Source organism: Oryza sativa, chromosome 7 (assembly GCF_034140825.1).
Source record: "Oryza sativa Japonica Group chromosome 7, ASM3414082v1".
NCBI classification, from domain to species: Eukaryota; Viridiplantae; Streptophyta; class Magnoliopsida; order Poales; family Poaceae; genus Oryza; species Oryza sativa.
Genome location: NC_089041.1, coordinates 16,530,936 through 16,553,389, shown reverse-complemented (window position 1 = coordinate 16,553,389; position 22,454 = coordinate 16,530,936). Strand labels below are relative to the sequence as shown.

Below are 22,454 nucleotides of genomic sequence, written 5' to 3'. Positions count from 1 at the left end.
CAAGTGTCCAGATTCATAGCTAAAAATGCTTACTTTTTAGGACGGAGGGAGTAATAAGTGATGATGTGACACACTTGCATGTTGAGCTTTAGAAGTAATAGGCATCAGCTTTATAGTAAGATATGATAACACAAAGTTGTTATCTAAAACCAAAGTTACTTTTACTATGAAAACACAAAGCTGGATAACTCTAACAAAGGTAAGTAGATAACTAGGAGTACATGATATCGAGGAATCATCCCAGAAGTTTATCTGGGAAATAAAATTAATAAAGTATAGAAGTAATTCATATAAATTTTGGAAGTACCTTTGTATAGGACAGCATCCGAGGGACGCAACAGAATCATTATTAATCTTGGTGTTCTATTTTTTCAGTAGGCATCACGAAAAAAGAGCACGAGGTGCAATGAGTTTTTAGTAATGGTGCTGCAATATGATATTATGTATTCATGTAGATCAAATCAATTCACGTGCAGCCTTTTTTTTGCTTACGTGTGATAGCAACAAGAAGGTATTTGACCGAAGTGGGTAATAGGATCAGAATCATTTTTCAGATATAGTAGTAGTTGTAACCATATTGCATAATGTATAATGTATATAGATAAATATAGGCGGAATCCACAAATTAAATATTCATCAGTCACCCTCTCGTGAGCTACTACTCCATTCCAGAAAAAAAAATCCTAACCACGAACTTGGACACACATATGTTCATGTTCATAGCAAGGATTGGATTTCTTTTTTGGAAGGAGAGGTAGATGCTTCCAAGCCTCGGTCTTTTCTCTCTCTCAATTATGAAAATAGCTTTGTTTATTTCACTATCGTCCATAGCAAGTCTATTATTACCCAATAGTATTTATTTACTAGTTTTAGAATAGTTACTATATTAGATAATAGAGGAACATTTAATGCTTACTACCAAATCGTTACATTGTGGATGCTCTCGTAGTTTAAAGCTGTAGCGTGCGGCACGTTCAATCAATGTGTTTTTGTCCGGCTCGCACGAAACAGTGCTTGAATCTCACTAGACTGGCCGCGCGATTAGATTAAATAGTGCGCACGCACTGTTTGGATAAGTCTAAATCATTTGAGCGTGATTAAATTAGTCAGATCTGTTTTGTGCCATACAGATTCTCGCCCAATGGAAGCAAGTCTGACAATGAGACAATAGAACTGTTACATCGTTTCCTTTGGGTATGGCCATGATACTGCTTGCTTGACACGGAGGTGGTCAAAGGGAAGTATAGTGACAATACAACAGTTACATAATGTAGTCTATTCTTTACTACACAGAACAACTCAAATGACCACTCCCTCCGTCAGTAAATAAACCAATCTCGTACCGAATGTGACGATATATTCTACTACAATGAATCTGAACATCATCATAGTTCACCAGCAATTGTATTATTGGTCTTGCATTATTATCTAACCTCTGTACTCATGATAACTTCACGGGAAATCCGACGGAAATAACGGTTATTCCTTTCCAAAAGGAAAAGAGGTGTTATTTCTTTTGGATCTTCTGTAACAGATCAGGTAAATACAACGTAAACAAAATATTGCTGGCCATCCCAGGACAATAGGGGAAACTGCGGTTCCAGAACACAACATTGATTTTGTGAGCACAGCCTATTGAGACCTTCGGTGTTTTGAGTGTAAACTTTGATACATGTGGTTTTCGTAATTCATGTACATGTGTTTCGTAAACCTATCACCGTATATTATGTCAGATGATGTAAAATATGGTCGAGAGAGCTCGTCGGCAACGTCTTTCGGGAAACAGAAATTTTCTGAAGTTGCTTACTCAAATGCGAGCCTCTGTGTACCAACAAGTGACGCATATCGGCCACCGCTAGCAACCAGTTCAGCATGAGTCCCAAGTTCTGCTATCTTGCCATCTGAGCAGACAGCGATTTGATGCGCATTTTGCACGGTGCTCAATCTGTGCGCGATCACCAGAGAAGTCCTTCCCTTCATCAAGTGATTGAGAGCTTCCTGTACAAGCCGTTCACTGGTCGTATCAAGTGCACTGGTAGCCTGTAAAACATCGCAAGTTCCTTCAATGAGTACAAAATGAACACTGACAGACCAAAAACGAGGGATAAAAAGCTAATGCATAACATGCAATTAGACCTATCCAAAAACATTGGACAAAAACAACACAATAATGCATGCCATTAGCTTCTGAATTTAAAAATATTGGGATGCACAAAAACAAAGTTCATCAATATTGGTCAGTTTGTCTCCGTCCCCACTGTTCTAGTACAACTACAAACACACAGTCACATTAACCCATAGTTTCATGTCCAAAACTAAAACTAGAGGCTCGCAGGTAGCAAGGGCCTCAGCCCAAGAATAATTTTGAACTTGAAACTTGATGCCAGCTTAAATTGACCAGCAGCTTACCTGAATCTTGGCCCTAACACATGTTTTGAATGTTCTCTGAGTTTCCCTAGACACAAACATATAACCAAACCTAAGAAATTTGCCGCAGATGAAGCATTGCAGGCATTAACTGTTCCTGTAAGTATATTTTTTTATTTTAATGCAAGGTGATATACATTTTAGCATGAGTTGTGGTCTGGGTGACTAAGTAGTCAACACCAAATTAATCATTAATCTCAAAAGGGCAGTTTTTGTTAATTTCTTTGGTATGTTTGATGCAACTTACCATTGATTTGCTTGGCTAAACAAAAATAACCAAACTTGCTGAACATCAGTTGAAGGCAAACCATTGAAGGCACTGATGGCATCCCATGATTATACTTCAATGGCCAGGGCCCAGAAATGACCTAATGGGCGACCGCTAGCCAGACTGGTCAAGGGTGTGCACCGTGTGCTACTGTTGGACCAGCGGAAGAAAGAATAGTCCATAGCCTAATGAGGATATTCCGATTAATCAGTTGTGGTTGCACTACAACCTTGCCCAACTAGACTAGTGTAACGTGAGCCGCAGCATTTTATAAGCTCAAAACATTTATTTTGTGATTTCATATAATTTTCAAGGTGTTTTTGTATGTTCTATTTTTTTAGTCCAGACAAGCAGAATTGGCTACTCCAATAGAGCATATAACAGTGGCTGTGCGAGCATGACAAAGCCCATGAACTTCATTGTACTGTGCCTTCGCCGAAGGATGACCTTGGTGGCTAGCGCGACTTGGCCCACTTAATTAAGCGCGTGAATCAGACCGTGGCCAAATGTGCTATGCCTGAGTTCCCATTTCGAAAGGCCTGTCAATGGCACTATACAAAAAAAATTAAGGTTTGCCTCCTATTGAGATAAAATGCTCTATAATTATGTAGGGTATAAGACATCACGGTAAAAAGAATGCACTTAGGTCCTATTTGTTTCAGCTTAAGATTATTGTAATCTAGATTATTAAATCAGATTACTCTAAGCTGGATTATAATAAGCTAATATAAAATAAATTGCGAGTTGTTTGTTTCTCTGGATTATTGAAGGCATCTGAGGGTAGTGGGTCTTTAGCCACCCAATAATCTGGAAAAAGCTCCTTCAAAGGAGATTACTAAATTATAGTAATCTGGTTTACAGATTATAATAATCTATCATAAAAATCTACTTGTTTGTTTCAGCTTACTACTAATAATTTAGATTATAATAATCCTAAGCTGAATCAAACATGGCCTTAATTAAGTGGGTTAATTAGGCCGTGCCCAAATGTGCTATGCCTGGGTTCCCATTTTGCAAGGCCTGTCAATGGTACTACACAAAAATTAAAGCTTGCCTCCTATCAAGATAAAATGTTGTATAGCTATGTAGGGTATAAGACATCACAGTAAAAAGTAGGTATGATATAAGACACGTTGAATAGTAACTAACAACAAAATTGCGAACTTTTTGTAGGACATACCTCATCAAGTATTAGAATAGGAGAGTTTTTCAGAAGAGCACGAGCAATAGCAATTCTCTGCAAAACAACAAAATAATTGTAAAGTAGTAATGATAACAAACAATGAATGTATTTTCTAAAACAAATCCAACAATACTGTTTTTGTATTGTGAGTTTATATATTTTAACATATACCCAGGGACAATATTTTGAAACCTTGAGCATATGGACCCCAAGTGAACATATATGGTCAAAGAGAGTGTTTACATGTTAAGGTATCCTCAAGTCACAAAGTGAGTGATATTTGGGACACTGACATAGTGCCCAAGAAAACTACAAACTTCCACTGTTATATATCTACATAGAGTAATAAATTTACAGTATTATAAAAGAGATTTTCAGAACAATCCACATGTATCACTTTCAACGGTCCAGTCCAAGATATTGATAGCCAAGTTTAGAAAGTACAACAGATCTTGTTCCTATACCAATGTGTCCAATTGGAGGGAGTAGCAAATTACCTGTCTCTGTCCCCCACTTAGGAGGCTGCCACGTTCACCAACAAGTGTGTCATAGCCCTAAATCCCAAACAAATTATGAGAATCAAACTACTGTCATATCTCATATCATTTGGACACCAGGAACTACAACTAAAATGTATGACAAATATTGTTTCAACCTGTGGAAGAGAGACAATGAATTCATGAGCATTGGCAGCTTTAGCGGCCTTTATTATCTCATCCTTGGAAACAACATCATCCGGAAGACCATAAGCGATGTTTTCTCCGACAGAAACTGAGAATAGGACAGGGTCCTGAAATTTTCATACCAAAATAATATAATTAAAGAAAAGTGGAATCATCTTTCATTCCATGATAAATTTTGCATCAAAATGAATAAAAGATCAAGCACCCAAGTTCTAAATAAAAGGACTGAAACCTATATGCTAGAGATGACAGTCCCACACATCCCACTAACAGAGCTGTTCTCTATACCTAATCAGAATAATTAATGGCAAACCAAAAGACTGGGTACAATATATTGTGTTCCCCCTTCTCACATGAACTTACAACCACATAATGAATATCACCAGAACAAAATACTATTCCAAATGCTACTTTACCAGAGAAACTAAAACTTGTGTACCTCAATTAATATGTAGGACAGGAGGATGATACGTGGTATAAAAAGACAGATAATGTACCACTATACCTGATTCACTAAGGATACAACTCGAGACCATTCTCTTTTATCAAATACACGGATGTCTTCCCCAGCCACAGTGATGCGACCATGAGTTGGCTGCGGGAAATGAATAAAAACTGAGATGTTGATCTAATTATGAAACATTGTAACATTAATGTGGATACACAGAAGTACCTCATAGTACCGTGCAAGAAGTTGCACCACTGTGCTTTTTCCAGCACCACTAGGTCCAACAAGTGCTGTAATTTTTCCACACTCAATTGTAAGATCAAGCCCATTTAAGATCTCCACATCAGATCTCAGTGGGTAAGAAAAGTGGACACCTGCCAAAATATAGATGAGCATCAGTTGCATGCCAATGGTCCAAGAATAATCTAGTTAATCATATTTTCTGTTTTTTTAGTAAATAGAGTTCATAACTACACACTTTATTATTCATTGAAGTACATCTTGGAAACATCTATATAAGTTAGAGATTTACACAAAAAGGCCAATGTTCATAAGTGTGCACTTCATTATTCATTTAAGTGTCTCTTGGAAACACCTCTTATGTTAGGCTTTCACACAAAAAAGGCAAAACACAAGGAAAATGGACACAAAAAAAGTACCGATACATTCAAAGATGAAATTATATCTTAAGACATAATAATCTCCACACTGATATACATCCCTCTTTTCTATCTACACCTCACTTGTTGCCTCATCCTGGTACAGTGCATGTCTCGAGCCATCATTTGCAAAATTGCTTGGCTTCAGCAACTTTGAGCTACACCACATGAAGGTGTTGACAAATTTCTGTCTTTGATAATAAAGATGTGGACTTTTATGCTTCATACAGCTCAATTTGTTTTCGTTCTTGCTTTTCATGGAGTTTTCTTCTTACTTAGATATTAGGCACTGGAGGAGCTTGTTTCCACGCTAAACAACCTGTTGCCTGGACGTTTACAATTCAGAAATACTAGCTAGTTCTCATTGGACATAGCAAGGCTACCTACTTTGTGCCCCTTCTGCACAAACATTAGAGCTTCAGTGCGACTGCTTGATGTCCTTGCCTTATGCTCTATAGCTCAAAACTACCAGCCACCACAACCCCATACTACCCTGCCCCTGTGACATGTACATGAGTGGAGTTGTCTTGAGGCTCACAGACTAGACCTGCCTACTCTGGTTGCTCTGTCATGGCGCTACGCATTTGCATGAATCAATATTCAAGGAAGATGAAAGCTTCATGAATAGAAAAATCAAACAGGGGCAACTGACACAAAAGAGTTCAGTGGCTGATTTGGCTTTTCAAGTGCAGAGCTAACTGGGTGTAGGCAGTACCAAAGTAAAGCCCCATGAGTTTTGGCTGAGATAGCTGACAGCCAGAGCTATTTTATATCATTGAGCTTTGCTGAGTTATTTGTCTACATGGATGCCACATCGACATAAACTTATCCATGTAAATGCTACATAAGCTAAAACAAATGTAGTTTAGGCAAGCAAGTGATATGACTCCAGCAACATTTGAAGAGGAGAGTGTCCCCTTTGTTGTCTTAATCTAGTAGTTTTTATGATACAAAAGGAAATTAACCTATTATGTGAGATGCAAATTGGCTCTTTTTGGCATCCCAGTTCTGAACTTCTTCATCTTGCCTAGTGGAACTAGAGACAAATTACTTAAGAAAAATTATTGTATAGAAGATTATAGTATGAAAGAAATATGCATATGCATAAAAATATTTTGAAATGGAAAAAGAACTGCATGTATAAAACAAATATGAATAGTGGCGAGCAGACCTTCTAGGTGAATGTCACCAGACCAGGCAAGATTACTACAGCTGCTTGATGATTTTAGTGCTGACATGTAATGTTTGTTAGCAGTGCCATTTTCGTGCACTGCACCATTTGAATCTTCTAGTTCTTTGGCTAAACCATATGCAAGTGAATCATCAATGTCCTCTGCTGATAGAATAGAATTTATTCTTTCTACAGAAGCAAATGTCCCACGTAGATCACCAAGAGTATTAACAGCTCCTTGAACCTAAAATGCATGTTCTGACAAGTAAGATGACCAAAATACAATAAACACATCAAGCTACAAAAAGTCATGCAATAAGTAAAATCTGATACTTACAGCGAATGTCAGTGTGAATGTGTAACCAATAAAAGATGCCATGGTTCCAACAGACAATTTTCCCTGAAATACATGTGTATCATATTTTCAGATTTCAATGACAAGACAAATGATTATTAAATATCTAAATGACCATACAGGTTAGTAAAATTGACATGGTTGCATGCATGTGGTCTTTTGATAGGCATAAAATGTGTTTCCAACAGTTAAAATTGAGGTCCTAAATAAAATGAGAACTTCTATAGATATTCAACTCGAGAGCACCGGCGCATACAAGAGAATCAATTTTTAGTATTGATACTGAAATATTTGGATGATGTATCTGATGTGAATTAGTTTACTTGTAGATACTGAATATCAATGGTACAAATTGAGGGTAATTCTTGTATAACACATGCTAGATCTAAAAGCTGAAGTGGTTTTATTATTTTCTTAAACAAAAGTTACGGGCAAAAAGGAAGAGAAGCTTTAGGCAGGTCCTTAATCCTACAGCTGTGGTTATGTTTGCTGCCAGAAGTGTTAACAATATTTTATTCAATACATATAGCACAAATTCACATGGTAAAGGGCTTCCGGGCTGCAGCTGACCTAGTGTTGCGCATAGGGAGAAACTAGAGGGCACCTAAGTTCCATGGAATTGGCCAGAACCCAGAAGCAACAAAATATCTATGCAAATTTCAGCATTGGATAGCCATTGTCCAGGGGTTCAGTGCTGTTGTATGAGTCACACTTGTACATCTAAAGAACTGTTCATGCATCTTTTAAGATTTCCATGTATGGTGGGATGGGACATCTATCAAAGTGTAGATCATTCTACATTGTACAAGGAAATACTTCAGGACACTTCACACGGCCATTATGCTTTATAGAATAGCTTTACTATTCAGAAAAACCACCAGAAATCTAGCCCACCCCCCCCCCCCCCCCCCCCCGGTTTTGTACTTGTAAAAACTATCAGGATGTTTTACAGGATAACATGGAACTTATTCTATGGCAGAACCAAACTACATGAAATGTGTTGCAGCTTTAGAAAATGAGGTTACACGTAAATATCACACTCCAAGCAATTCAGAGGCTTACCGCATTAACCTTGCTTCCACCAAGAACATAAAGTGCCATTAGGGAAACATAGACTACCACCCGAGTCAATGACTCGTTGGCAGATTTCAGCACGCCTAGTTTTGTGCCACTATTCTGGAAAGCAAGTGCCTGCCAAACAAAAACTTGAATTAACAAGATATCGAAGGCAATGTAGAAGCTACAAATATTACCTTCTTTTCCTTCAAAATATAATGCTCCCACTTTTTTACAAAACTCAAATGATTAACATAGCTTTAAGTGTTAAGAGGTGGGGTGAAAGTTTGGTTACTACTTACCACCATTTTAGAGCATGGGTTCATACAATTATATATATAAGCTCTCACAGGGTAAGATCACATCCACAAAGGCATGAACCTTTGTAATATAGTTGTTTTACCTTATCTTGTCTAACAGGATTTGATAGACAAGATGCATTAAATTTTTATGGCATTAAATCTACAGTTTCAAGATCCTTTTATAGTAAGCACAAATTGGCAGCGGCACGCATTACCATGGTCAGACAACACAGCTAGCAAGCACTTAGCAACCATGCCAAGTTATGCCACATCATGCCTTACTGGATCGTGGTGCGGCACTACAGCTTGTGCATCGATTCATGGGTGTAGTAAGTGCAGGTCATGACTGATAAGTATCATCAAATTTTTATTACTTTTTGTACTTTTTTTGAATGTAATTGTCAAAACCCTCTTGAAACTTATTTCCAGACTGAACCTTATGGCCACATAAAATGCCAAGGATTAAAAAACAATGGCTTGGCAAGGATTTGGGCACAGCACTTACGTTGGTGTGGCAAGTCACTGTTGCCACACCATGGTTCATAGCATGTAAACATTTGCTAGCAAAGCTGCCAAAAGATTTATTTTTAATAAGAGGTATTTGAAGAGTTTGTTTAAAAATTTGAAGAAAATATGTTGAAAAAACATAAAAAGAAACTATTATCAAGCTTGTGGATATGTGACTATGCATGGAGAGCAAACCAAACAGGTTTAGAGAATTTAGAGCCACCCATCATAACTCTACTCAAATACATAAAGTAGTCTGATTTTGTTGTAAACTATTTGACTTTTTGGTATAGGTTAGTATTATTAGCTGAGCAAAACATGGAATTCATTATTATTAATCTAACATGAAATATGCATAGTTATAATTTGGGCTCACAACAAAAGACGATGTAAATCTCTCTTTTCCACCAATTGATATAAAAAAATTTAGCCCTCAAGAACAAATGTGTAACCCTTTCTTGTATTGTGTCTATAACATATATAGTAGACTAAATTGTAGGAAAGAAAATAACATAGTTAGCTACTTTACAAATGCTTTTCTATTAGTGTATGTTAGACATGTGGCCTTCATTCCAGAATCTGCCAAATCCAAATCAGATAAAGACTTGGACATTTTTCAACACATTATATGGGGACCAGTACAATACTACAATAACACATAAGTCAAATTAACGCTTCATGATGTCTGTGCAATAACTTGGATGGATATGATGTTCTCTCTCTCTCTTTTTCCAATTAATGTGGGCATATCTACCCTTTTATTTTACATAGTGGGGATTTATCATCGTTTTACCTCCTAGGATTAATGTGGAGTTTTACAAATCTCCAGTTAATATAAATAACGATTGGTAGAATGACACATTTCCTTCTACGTAATAGAGAAATGAACAATGAGAGTAATATTCTAATGGATGGCCCGAGAAGTGCATAGGTGAAAGGCCATAAGACTTACCAAATTGTCAAACATAGAAATTTGTCGTTTTTCACCCCCAAATGACCTAACCTGCAAATGTATTTTTGACTAAAATAAGGATAACCCCCAAGTATGTGGACTGGTATTTAACAGAATAAAGAGATAAAATCTATTAATGCAAGTATTACAAGGAAGTATACAATTCTGACGAAAAAATACTCACAGTACGAATAGCTGAAAATGTTTCTGATGCAGTGTCTGATATACGTGCTTGGACAATTCCATAAGATTTAAATGTGGGAACAGTTGACCTCTTGAAAAGAGCTGATTTAATAAAAATAGCTTGTCAGATCATAAATGCTTTTGAAAATTGACATACAACTGCCAACACTACTTCAGTAAATAATATCTTTTTAGAAGGCCACACTATGTTAATCCTTCAAGACAAAAATATATTTGGAAGACAAATCACTCAATGAAATTGTAAAATACTATAATCAAACAACATCGAACATATATAAGTTCAAGAATAACATGAAGGAAATATCCGCGGCAATGATCTAAGAAAGAAATAAAAGCAGAGCAAAAGGTGAAACTTTACGAGCCAGTAAAAAAGGTATTATTTCTTATTTGCAAAGTTCTGTATCATCTCAAATATGTCTAATCAATTACTTCAAACTAAAAAATAACATTATGGACATTTGCATCAAAAGCTCCCAAATCAATAATTCAATATCATTCCACTCATGCAAATTCCTAAATAGGACTTCTATTTTGCATTAGCAAAATACCAGGGATGGTTCAGCATAGCACCCATATATTTCACAGAGAAATAAAAAATCAAGTGTGGTGATTAAATTTAGGCCCAATTCATTATCAACAGCTAACTAGAAACGTATAAGACATGAGGGACCAGCTTCCACGGTAAGGACCTGACAAAACTAATGTGTGATATTTACCACAAATCAGCTTGTTTCTAGAACATATGATGGACCTCAGGATGATGAAAGATTGAAAGTCATTCTACGCTTAAAGACATGTGATATAGAGAATAATGAATAGTAAATGGCATCAGTCATCATTTGGATAATTACCAACTAGCACGGAGACAGAGACCATTAGGAGTCCTAGTACAGGAGCTAGCTCAGTGGATAATGTGAAAAGTATACAAAGTGTACCGGTGATCTGGAGAAAAAGAAAAGAGGAAAAACTGCTTTAGAAGATGCTGAGATAATTGACCTTACAGGTAATGGCATGATTTCCAAATAATCAAGTATATGATATAAATGGACTAACTGGTCAATAATGCTTCGAGATGTCAGTATTTTTGAAAGCATTGCTAATAGCACAGAGAGAATATGTGATTCAGTGATTGTATAGCGCAAATTCTAGGCCATTAGCAGTATCAAGCTTACATTCTCATAGTGTAAAGTTTCTTGCCTCAGAGAGTGCCCTTAGCCCACGATCCCTTGATATGTTGTCACTTACGACACTCTTCAAAGTACCCAAATCAGATGTCAACAAACCAGTCAACTCGCCAACCTGCCATCAAATGATAGTAAGGTTCTTTTATTCGTAAAATTTTTGAAGCAACATAGAACACACGCAAGGAATAATCAGCAGTGTATCCTTTCATTTGCATAATTTTCAGAAAAAATGTACTTTGGTATGAAAGAAAATTCTCTATAACTTGTATAACAGACCAAGCTAAACAATGACTGCTTTACTAATTCAGATAATGCATAATACACTGATCATAGCCACCATTTTTCTTGGTAAATTGAATTAGATCTAGTTATTTTTTAACCTAGAAGTAAATCTTTCACTGTTATCACTATCCACACACCCTAACCCAACATTTTTTTTTTGCATAACCCTAACCCAACATTAATTACATGCCTTCCATAATGGAAGAAGGAAAAAGTGGCTTACCAAGCTACCTATCTACATTGCTCAACTATATTTTTCACAAAGCAAAATCCGTGTTGGATGATTTGAAAACTTGAATACAGACACTGAACATAAAAATACAAAGATTTTCAATTTAGTAGGAACAATATCTTACAAATGAAGTTATCTTTCTCTAACTAATTGTGACAATTTAATATGAATGTGGTATGCTGGTAGTCGGTACCTTGTGACGATCAAAGAATACCATCTGCAAACAACCAAACAGAATAAATCATTCATTATCAACATAAACTATGAAATGACTAATGAAAACTGATATAACCATGTTGGTGAATGCCAAATTGCTAAGATGAAGAAGCAGTGCATTATCGCCCCTCAAGGCTACACAATCATGCACAATAAAAAAATATATTTTCACGATGCATTAGTACTACCTACGTTAACTCCACACAGTATGTCCCTAGTCCTTCATATTTCATTAATGTACAATGTGCAAAGCATAGGAGACCTCAACGAACAACTTCACCCTAGTAAAACCTACTAAGTGTTGATGCAACCTGGTAATAGAATGGGATGAATAATTTCATAATGGTATTAAAACTAATGTGGGCATAATTTGTAAACAATCCAAAAACAAGCATATGAACTAAGTTGCTACCCACTTAGCAGCTTTTAACTTATTCATCATACAAATGATACAGTAGTAGCAAAGGACTCGTGTGTAAGCGCAACCATGCCTAAAATTAGTTATTTGGACATGATTGAAGCAGCTGCATACCCAATGAGCAAACAGAACTTAGGCGATCATATGGAATAACCCAACATCTTTTTACCCCAAGTCTGGCAATTGTAATTGCTACTGTAAATACTTGTAGGTGCAATGCAACCGTTACACAGCTAATGAGCTAAAGCAAAATTACCTTCTGGATTAGAATCCTGCGAAATATTTGGCTCCGGAGCCTCGCCATCACCTTCTCCCAGATCACGGTCATGTTGATCACGAATACGATTGTAAATATGGGCTCCAGCGTATACAGCACGGCGATTTTGGACAGCAGCCTCCACAGGGGTTCGGAGCCCCTTCCTATCAGCGTCTCGAAGAACCTCCCTGCCATCCAAACCAAGCCACACGCCCACATCACATCACATCACATCACACATCTCACAACCAAACCAGCATCAGCGCGCAAGAGGCGTGTGTGTGCCCTGAACCAACCACCCCAACCTAACCAACCTGAGAAGAGCGGCATGGAGAGGGTGCAGGTGGTGCACGCGAGGAGCGCCGCGAGGGAGACCGCGATGCGGGCCCTGTGCGGCGACAGGAGGGCCCAGACCCCCGCCCACGTGACGGCGTCCGAGGAGGCGATGGCCGCGGCGACGTCCGCCGCCGCCGCCGCGGCGTCGAGGGCCGGGGACGGGTAGGCGTCGGGGCCGGACGCCGGCGCGGAGATGTAGGCGCGGGGAGCCTGGCGGCCGGGGCCGGAGATGGGGGAGGGGAAGGCGAGGCGGCGGGTAGGGTTAGGTCTATGGCTCGAGGCGGAGGCGGAGGGGGAGAGGAGGAGGCGCGTGCTCCAGGTGGAGATCGCCATTTGCGAGCTTTGTGTGGAGAAGGCGAGAGTGCGTGGGAGAGAGAGAGGGGGGAAAGGTGAGGCGGAGAAGAGATAACGGTCAGTTTTTGTAAGTTCAGTTCAGTTCAGCCACTGAGGCTCGAACACCGAATCTCCTTTTTCTTAAAGTAATTCTGTTTTTTCATTAAATTAAACAAAAGTGAACTTCCATTAGCCAGTTTTATAAAAGAAAGAAATATTGTACACCTTGTCAGCCGCTTCGGTTTTAAAAACTGATTGCCGTATAAAAATAGCGACATTTAACTATTTGCCACTTTTAAAATGTGGCAATTAAGAATTTGTCACTCGCTGTATATAACATGTGAGCCTTGATAGGTGGGTCCAGTGGCAAATTTCATAAAAATAACAGTGTAACCAAAAGTAATTTATATTTTGTATGTGAAGTTTTTTAAATAATTTATGAGAAAATCCAAGAAATATCATTGACAAGCGCTCCAATTCAGAAATGTTATCCCCAACTTCCTAGAAATGCAATCGTACAAGCGTTTTTATTCTAGAAATGACATCGCCATTAAGTTTCCGTTAGCATCCCTCCGTTAAGTGCTATAAAAAGATCATTTTACCCATATGAATTGTTAAAAGTTGACTAAAACTTTTACTCTTTCCATTAGCTTATACTAATTTGTAGTTTGCTCTTTAAACTAAATTATTGTACATTGTCAGAAAGAGTAAAAGTTGTAATCATCTTTCAACAATTTGTAGGGGTAAAATGATATTTTATAACACTTAACGGAGGTCTACTAATGGAAACTTAACAGCGACGGTATTTCTGGGACACAAGCGCTTGTACGATGGTATTTCTAGGAAGTTGGGTTTGTCGATGGCATTTCATGGATTGGGACGCTTGTCAATGTCATTTCTCAGATTTTTATCATAATTTATTTGTAGAGTAAATTGTGTTCACCATATGTGAACTTGAACATGATGCAAACCGTAGCTCGTGCGCAAAATCCAGGGCATACAATACTCTCTATCCTACTTGTACTGACTCCTATCACTTTTAAGTGAGAAAGCCTATTCCGCGCAGATGCGTTGCCAACATCTCTCATTGGAACATATGGGCTGGGCCATACTAAAAAGAAACTATCTACATATTTGTTTACAAAAAATTCTACCTCCTATCTTTTAAATTTTGGACCATTAGATATGCTTTAAGATTCGTGCAGACCCCTTAACCCTAATTCATCTCCTCCTCCCCTGTCCAAATCAAAGACATATACAAATGTTGTAGATCTCAGACTCAGAATTGAAGCAACACCTCCAAGTGCTCGCAACTCAGATAAAAGCTAAAAATGGAAGAATCAGGGTGAAACCAAGCTATTGACTATGACAAAAATCGACACGAGTACTAGAGAAACATAGAACGGAAAAGGAACGCATGATTTATTATTGAAAGATTACATGATTCACTATTGAAGGATCTGGTTAGATCATTCAAGATAAAAGTGGAAGCTGTTCAAAGAATGAGAAGGCAAATCAAAGACTTTCCGAACCCACCTTCTTTCTAACCCTTCGAATCTCAAGGGCGAGATTCTTGTAGGGGGTGAATTTGTCACGCCCTGATAAATCCATCCTAAATTAAAAATCATTCTCTAAAAGGAATAATAAAATTAATTAAAATTCGAAGTTAAATAGGCAAACATTAAAATGCATACAACAAAAATCTGAATATGGCTTGGAGTATTTTTTTTTAAATCCTCCATGCTCTAAATTGGTCCCTCAATTTTTTACTTGAATTTTCAGAGCACAAAAAATAATTTAAATGCAACAAAAACCAAGTTAAGAGTTAATTAAAAATGAAAAGCTAAAAATAATTCTCTTCTTCTCTTTGGGCCATTTTCGGCCCCAAATCCTCCTCTCCCTCCCTCCTGGGCCTTTTTCCTTCTCCGTGGCCCATCTCCTCCCCTCCCTTGCTCGGCCCAACTCTCCTTCCTCTCCCTCGGACAAAGTCCATTCCTCTTCCCCCTGCGGCCCAGCTGGCCCAGCAGCCGGTCGTCTTCCTCCTCCAGCTGACCGCCGCCTGTTCTTCTCCCAGCCAAAGAACAGAAGCGCCGCGGCCCCTCTTGATCTCCCTCCCCACTCGTTCTCCTCTACCAAAAATCGGTTCCTCTCCTCCTCATCATCAATTCCCCCACGTTCTCCCCTCTTAATTCGGCCTTGATTCGCCGAATTTACCCTCCGATGAACTGCCGTCATTTTTTTTTGAAAAGAAGGCAAGAAATTTGCCTTATATATTGATAGAGAAGGGAGTACATAACAATATATACATTATGGGAGTTTAGGTCATTCCCCGACCGAAAGCAGTGTTTTTATTCTCCCAATAGTTGTATCTCCGTCAACCATTTCGCCCCCGCTGTCACCTACATTTTAGCCTCCTCCTTAATCTTTGCAATGATATTGGTCGGGGTATTTGCCAAGTGGTTGAAAATTCTAGAGTTCCTCTCCTTCCAAAGTTCCCAGGAAACAAGAATGACAAGGGATTTTTGGGCTTTCCTCGAGCTGCTTGGAATTTTTAGTAGGAAGGACCACCAGTCGTGCACAGTGAGGAAGTTGGTCCATTCAGAGAGGTGGAGATCAAACTGCAGCCAGGCTTCAATTGAACTCCAAATTCTCTTCGACAACCTACAGTGGGCTAGTAGGTGGATTGCCGTTTCTGGCACAGAGCGGCATAAAAGGCATAGGAGTTGGTTTGGCCACTGTCTCGCTTGGAGTCTATCTACAGTCCACACCCTGTTTTGGATAATCAACCAAGAGTAAAATTTGTGGCCGTCATTGATGACCGGCCAGCGAGCTCCCTGGTCTTTCCCCTCCTCTCCCGGCCATCCCCCTCCTCCACCCCGGCGTATAAAAGGGAGCCCTGACCGCCTCCTCTCTCCCCACACACCGCAGCCCTCCTCCTCCTCTCTCCCTGGCCGCTGTGCTGCCTTCTTCCCGTGCCGCCGCTGTCGTGCAACTCCGGCCGCCCCTCGCCGGCGGTCGGGTCCTCATCGGAGCCCGGCGTCGCCACCATCGGCTTCGCAGCGGCCTCCTCTTCCCCGGCCTCACCTCCGTTTCTCCTGGAGACCGCCGGAAACTCGTCCTCGCTGGTGAGCAGTGGTGATGTAGCCTTCATCCTTGCTCTCTGGTAGCCCTCCCTCCTCGCCGGAGCATTGCCTCACTGCGCCGTCGCTGCTGTCGGCTTCATCTCGTCACCTTCATCATCGACCACGTCTCCTCGCTGCCCGAAGACTCTTGGAACGCCGCCCCATCGCCTCGCCTCCCTCCGGTCGTCGTTCCCGTCAAGATGAAGTGCTGCCCGTCTTCATCGTCGTCAAGTCCACAGTGCCAAGCCCGTTGTCCTCCGCCTCTATGCCAAGCCTGAAGACCGTCGGAGCCATCCCCTTGTTGTCGACCCGTTCATCTCTGTCGCCCTCCTCCGTTCGTCGTCACCACGCCAAGGTTGTCGCTGGTCGCCGTCGTTGTTCCCTTGCCGCGTCGTGCCCGTGGTGAGAACCTCTTCCCTCGCTTCCCTATCCTCGTCCTCACCGTGTGGTCGACGTGTGGATTGCCCACATATACAGCTCACGTGGTAGTCCCGGCTGCCTGTCGCTTGATCCTTTCTTTCTACGAGCGATATTTCATTGCACATAATTTAATGGTATAATAATAATAATTAAACAACTCTGAAATATCCATTTTAATTGCACTTAAAATTCGGTTGGTCGTTTCTCGGCCATACGAGCTCCTAATTGACTCGTTCAAATTGTTTAATTTTTGTTATAACTTAAGGAACCGGTGTTTGATGTTGTTATGTATTGTTATCGTTTCTTTCTTAGATTTGTAGCCCTGTTTTTTTTTCGTGTAGCTGTCGTCGTTTCGGAAGTTCCCGAAGTGCAGGTCAAGTTGTCAGAAGACCTTCTCTTCGAGCAAGGCAAGTCATACCATATTCCTTGAACATATTGAATCCCATTTTTGCAAAAAAAACTATGTTGTTTTACTTCTATATGCATCACTTTTATAAATTATATAACGTTCACTATTATTTATTTAATAGTTAATATTCCTGTGATCCTCGTTATATAGCCATGTTATTGAATTGCTACCCATGCTCTTGTCAACCTTAGTAAAATGATAAAATGACTAGTATGGTTCCCTATATGATGGACTTACTAGTTGCTCTAGGTTGGGCTTATCTATGCTTAGATCTAACATAGAATCCCTTTCTATAAATTAGACTGTGGGTAACAACTAAAATATGTAAGAATGATGATTAGGTGACTGGTTGAGCTTGGACATGGTGGAATCTCATTCAAAACTCCCTAAACCTATTTTTTTTGGTGGGGCGCGAGGTGCATGGTTTTGTTAGAAGCACCTCGGTCACTACAAGGACCAGTCTTCAGGCCTCTGTTGCGAAACATAACAGTGCAACCACAAGTCTAATTGGTAAGGCCTGACTAGAAGTCTAGATCATCTCAAAACAAAGGCCATTGGTATGATAGGTCTGGGGCCAGGGGAGGCCGACTTTGACCTGGCGCAAGAAGGGGCCTGTCTCATCCTGGGGGATCCGGCAACCTTTACCTTGTCGGGGACCGGCGGGCGGCGAAACCTTAGCAGGTCCTTCTGTTTTGGGTTGAGGTAGGTGGATAGTCTTGTCACAATCTTGACTTTTCGGGTACCTTTGAGGTATCATGATTCATGGCTGACATGAAGTCAAGTATTGTGTCTTGTGGGTAAAGATGTACACCTCTGATCAGAGTAAAACTATCCGAATAGCCGCGCCCTCAGTTATGGGCAAGCCTAGCAATGTACCCAAGTTAGTGTTTTTCTTCTAAGCGATGGATGGAATTCATGACACTTTGGACAGGTGGTTAACCTGAGTTTAAAGCTGGTATGCGTGGGTTCACAACCGTGATAATATTGCTTAGATATAGGACCGAGTTTAAAACTATGCTTTAAAAACATTAAAATATTGCAACTTTGGCTTTACGCAAAAATGAACCCTATTATGCCAACTCTTTGTTCCCCTTTGCATTATAATTCATTTCTCAGCATGGTTTGCTGAGTACGGTGGTTATATTCTTGCTCAATTTTCCCCCCTCCATTCAGAGAAGTTGTTTGAAGAAGAAGTCTTAGGTGGAGTCCTAGCTTATACCCTAGATGAGCGCCTGTGAAGATGGAGCCGTAGGCCCGCTAGTCCGCAGTTGTTTTTCTTTTGTTGTCAGGCGTAATGTGCCTTTGTAATAATGTAAATATTATCGTGATAATTAATAAAGATGTGTCTTCTGTATCAAGTTTGTTGTGGTGTACCCCGGCTTCTCTTGGGACGGGGATTAATACACTAGTGTTCGGGAAAGGTATTTTCCGGGCGTGACAAGTTGGTATCAGTGCCATCTCGACTGTAGGATAAGCCAAACGGACAAACCCTAAGGACTTATTTTGTAAAAGACTTTGCAAAATCCCTTTCTGCTTCTTCCCATATGCTATTTGCAAAGTGTTCATATCTCCCTCCCTTGCTTGGATTCAACACATAATAGTTGAACGAGGTGGCAAGAAAGCAAAGGAAGCAGTGGAGCTAGTTGTGAAGAAGGAACCTGCCTCCAAAGTTTCCCCTCCAAGTGCCAAGGAGTGAAGATCCCGAAGAACCCTCAAGTTGAACCTACGCTACCAAGAGTTCCATTGTTTTCTTTTAGGCGTTTGTTTCTTGCTTGTGTGTGTAGCGCGTGGTTTACATCGATGGGTTGTGATGTAACCATGATAGGTTGCTTGCTTAATCAACTTGCAGAATTAATGTACCAACATCACATCAGTAAAAGATTAGATCTTTGAAGGTCTTATCCTTAGTTATGATCTATCTGTCCCCAATTTTTTTCCCTCTCTCCCTCTCCAAACCCTCCAGCACATCGTCAGTGGCGGAGTGCACCCGGAGCGTGACATGCCCTAGCTCGGTGCGGCCAATCAGGCACCTGGCGACGCAGGCGGTGTCCCTTATCATGGCGTGCAGGTGGAACGGCCGCATCTCGAGCGGCAAGCGCTCGCGGTTGTCGACCGACATCTCCATGATGTCGTTGATGAGCATGGAGACAACGTTGTCCGTGCGTGCCATGGTGTCGATGACGAGCCTCTGCTCTGGCACCAGGGTCTCCTCCTACACCATGGACACGAGGCCGAGGATGGAGTGGATCGGGCGGCGCAGCCCCTGGCTCATCACGCCCTGTAATGCCTGCCTCGCCTCGTTCGCCATGAGCGCGTCCCGCTGCGCCTACAGCAGCTCGCGGTTCTGCTCTGCCAGCCGGACACGCATCGCCCGCGACCCCTCCAGCAGAGTCGCGTGCGACAGTGCGACGGCGACCTGGCCAGCGACCACCTCGATGATCTCCATCTCGTGCTGTCCCCAGCTCTTGCCGCTTGGGGGCACGAGCACCAGCACAGCGTAGCTCGTCTGGATCACCTCTAGCGTCCACCCTTGAAGTCGGCCACCTTCAGCATCGGCATCTGGATCGCTACCACCGCGCCAGAGCCCTGCTCCTTGCCGCCGCTCGCCGAGGCTAGCGCCGAGTCTGGCCCGAGCAGCTTGACGCCATCACTCCCCCGCACCTCGACGATGTTCGCGTTGTCGACGCCGCCGACCTCAACGCCATCGTCGTTGCCGCCCCTCCGGAGCTTGTGCGTCAAGCACATTTCACCGGCGGCGGGCATCCAGACGGCGCAGTTGGTGAGGCCGAGCACCCTGGAGAGCTCGATGAGGGTGGTTGTTGGTATTTCTTAGCGACACTACTGGAAATATAATTCCGAGCAATAGCACTAGAAATAATCCTGGTATACTATGGTTACAGACGTGATCCACAAGCGCACGGATATACCATTGCAGCATTTCACCCGAGAGTATTGCAAGGTATCGTATTTATTTTATCCCAAGGGAAGATATGATAAGAGAGTACTATGCTAATAGTTTATATATTACTTATATACATCAAAGTCTATGCAAGGGTTAATTCAGTTCAAAGGGTAGGGTGACACACAGAAGACAGAACTAAGAACTACTCTCACTAAAATATAGTCTAAGCTAAGTGGAGAAAGAATAAGAAAAGTATCATTCCTGTACTTCTAGTATACATACATCTTTAATCTATACTTGCTATTATATAGTCATGCAACCAATACCCCGTACCCAGTGTCCTCCTGGTGTTTCGAGAAGCCACCCCTCACTGCCGAGTTCCTTACGACAGCCCGTCATGACCATACAACCGGGGCTAAATACGTAGGAATACCCTCCCCAGGGAATTAACTTAGGATTATATACCAGCACGGAGGAATACCCGTACTGAGCTGTCACCATCAGCGGCCCACCTCTCATCCGCAATATATAACCCCAATTAATGGTATCTAATAATCTAAGCACCGTGCTTACATTACTAAATACTACTCTACATCCTTGCAACCGACATAGAGCAACCGAATAATCAGACACTAAACCCACACCAATACACCTATCTGGAAAGCTAGTTACACGACTATATTGATTCAAGTATAAAGTAAAGTCGGCACTCAAGTAATATGAATGGAATAAATTACCAAAAGTGTATAAAGAAGAATATTCTATTAATTCAATAAGTCTTACAAAAGAAGAGAGAAAAGCTACTAGAGCCATACCCGAATTCTCCTGAAGACTCGAGGACTATGAAGACTATTCTATTTCCTACTCCACTAATATTAGAACTACTAAACAATACTTCAGAGAGCTCTTGATCTTCTTCTTGAGGTGTTTGAGGGAATGAATGAGAGGAGGGGTATTTATAGGCCATGAGGTGCCTTGGGAGAGTGGAGATGCTCCAAGCATCCTATGAGCATCTTTGCTCTCATCATGACAAGTGGCATGGTCAAGCATCCAAAGGGCATATTTCATCTCCTCTTGCCATGTGTCCATGACGGTTTCTTCAGGTAGAATTAGCTCCAACCGTCATAGGATGCTGGTAGTAACTGCCTGGCCGAAGATGGGCTGGATTGGGCCAGCTGGTGGTTCGGCCGAACTAGGGGGTTCGGTCGAACCCTGGCTAGCTCCCCTGGCCCACAACCTTCTTCAGGATGTTGTCATGTGGGCCCCACTTTATGGTACACAATGTTTTGGGTCAAAATGATAGCTCATTTCTGAGTTCTTGGCCCATCCATCCATAAGTCTGATTTTCGACAGCGTCTGTTTGATTGATCGATTGTTGTACTGTCGATTCTCCTCCATTTTGATAGCTTCTCCTGCATGGTTAGTTTTCCAAGCATATAGTGGAATAGAATATTTTATTTATGGAATAATGCATTGCAAGCATAGCTAGTCTTCATATATTGGGTAGTATTGACGGTCGAAATTGGTCGATAACGACCGTCAATAGTGGTGTAGAGCACGGTGTGGCGGTCGAGCGACTTGCGGATCTCGTGGGTGAGCTGCGGGATGAGGGTGAGTAGTGTGAAGGCGATGAGGAAGAATACGAGCGTCGTCAAGAACTTGGCCGAGGTGAGGTGGAGCACCACCATGAACTCCCTCCGAGCTCCCTCCGCCACCCTGTGCTCCTACCGCCCCGAGCTCCGTCCTCCGCCTCCCCTCCTCTAGCCGCCCTGAGCTCTGTCCTCTCCAGCGGCGAGGCAAGCGTGGTGGCTAAGGAGGCGAGCGTGGCGGCGAGGCGGTTGGCGGGAGGGGGAGGGGGGCGACGTCGCCGCCTCGTGCCGCCAGTCGCCACCCAGCCGCGCCTGCCACTGCCGCCTTGCCTCGCCTCCTCCGCCGTTGATGGAGAAGAGAGAGAGAGTGAAAGATTGGGAAAGAGATAGAAGAGACAGAGAGAGAAACTGACAGGTGGGGCCCACCTATTTTTTTTTATAAATGAATTGCTGACTGGACTACCACGTAGGATTAAAACCACCACGGATTGAGCCGGGGGGGGGGGTTATTTGTTCGGTTTACAAAGTTGGAGGTGAACA

General features: G+C 41.4%; 1 protein-coding gene and 1 pseudogene across 2 annotated transcripts; both read right to left on the bottom strand.

The window, feature by feature from the left end:
* Positions 1-1,469: 1,469 nt before the first annotated feature.
* LOC4343172 (ABC transporter B family member 28) lies at positions 1,470-13,530 on the bottom strand. Of its 2 annotated transcripts, XR_001547197.3 has the most exons (17): positions 13,118-13,530; positions 12,804-12,991; positions 12,107-12,130; positions 11,413-11,514; positions 11,067-11,157; positions 10,196-10,296; positions 10,012-10,062; positions 8,257-8,385; positions 7,177-7,239; positions 6,840-7,083; positions 5,235-5,383; positions 5,067-5,156; positions 4,534-4,668; positions 4,376-4,432; positions 3,876-3,932; positions 3,143-3,246; positions 1,470-2,040 (listed from the first exon to the last, which is right to left on the bottom strand). XR_001547197.3 is itself a non-coding variant. In XM_015789460.3 (16 exons), the coding sequence occupies exons 1-16, from the start codon at positions 13,470-13,472 to the stop codon at positions 1,804-1,806; spliced, it is 2,073 nt and encodes a 690-aa protein (XP_015644946.1). In that variant the 5' UTR covers positions 13,473-13,530; the 3' UTR covers positions 1,470-1,803. The 2 variants fall into 2 exon arrangements, 1 of the variants encoding a protein (XP_015644946.1); XM_015789460.3 differs by lacking the exon at positions 3,143-3,246.
* A 5,808-nt stretch (positions 13,531-19,338) lies between these two features.
* LOC136357424 (ethylene receptor 3-like) lies at positions 19,339-22,013 on the bottom strand (annotated as a pseudogene).
* Positions 22,014-22,454: the final 441 nt, after the last annotated feature.

Bases quoted from the DNA above. Each gene is read 5' to 3' on its own strand.
- LOC4343172 (XM_015789460.3), bottom strand. From the start codon at position 13,472: ATGGCGATCTCCACCTGGAGCACGCGCCTCCTCCTCTCCCCCTCCGCC. The intron at 4,669-5,066 runs GTATAGTGGTAC...TGAAAATTTCAG, and splicing joins TTGTATCCTTAGTGAATCAG to GACCCTGTCCTATTCTCAGT. The intron at 3,933-4,375 runs GTAATTTGCTAC...GTTGTTTTGCAG, and splicing joins TAAGTGGGGGACAGAGACAG to AGAATTGCTATTGCTCGTGC.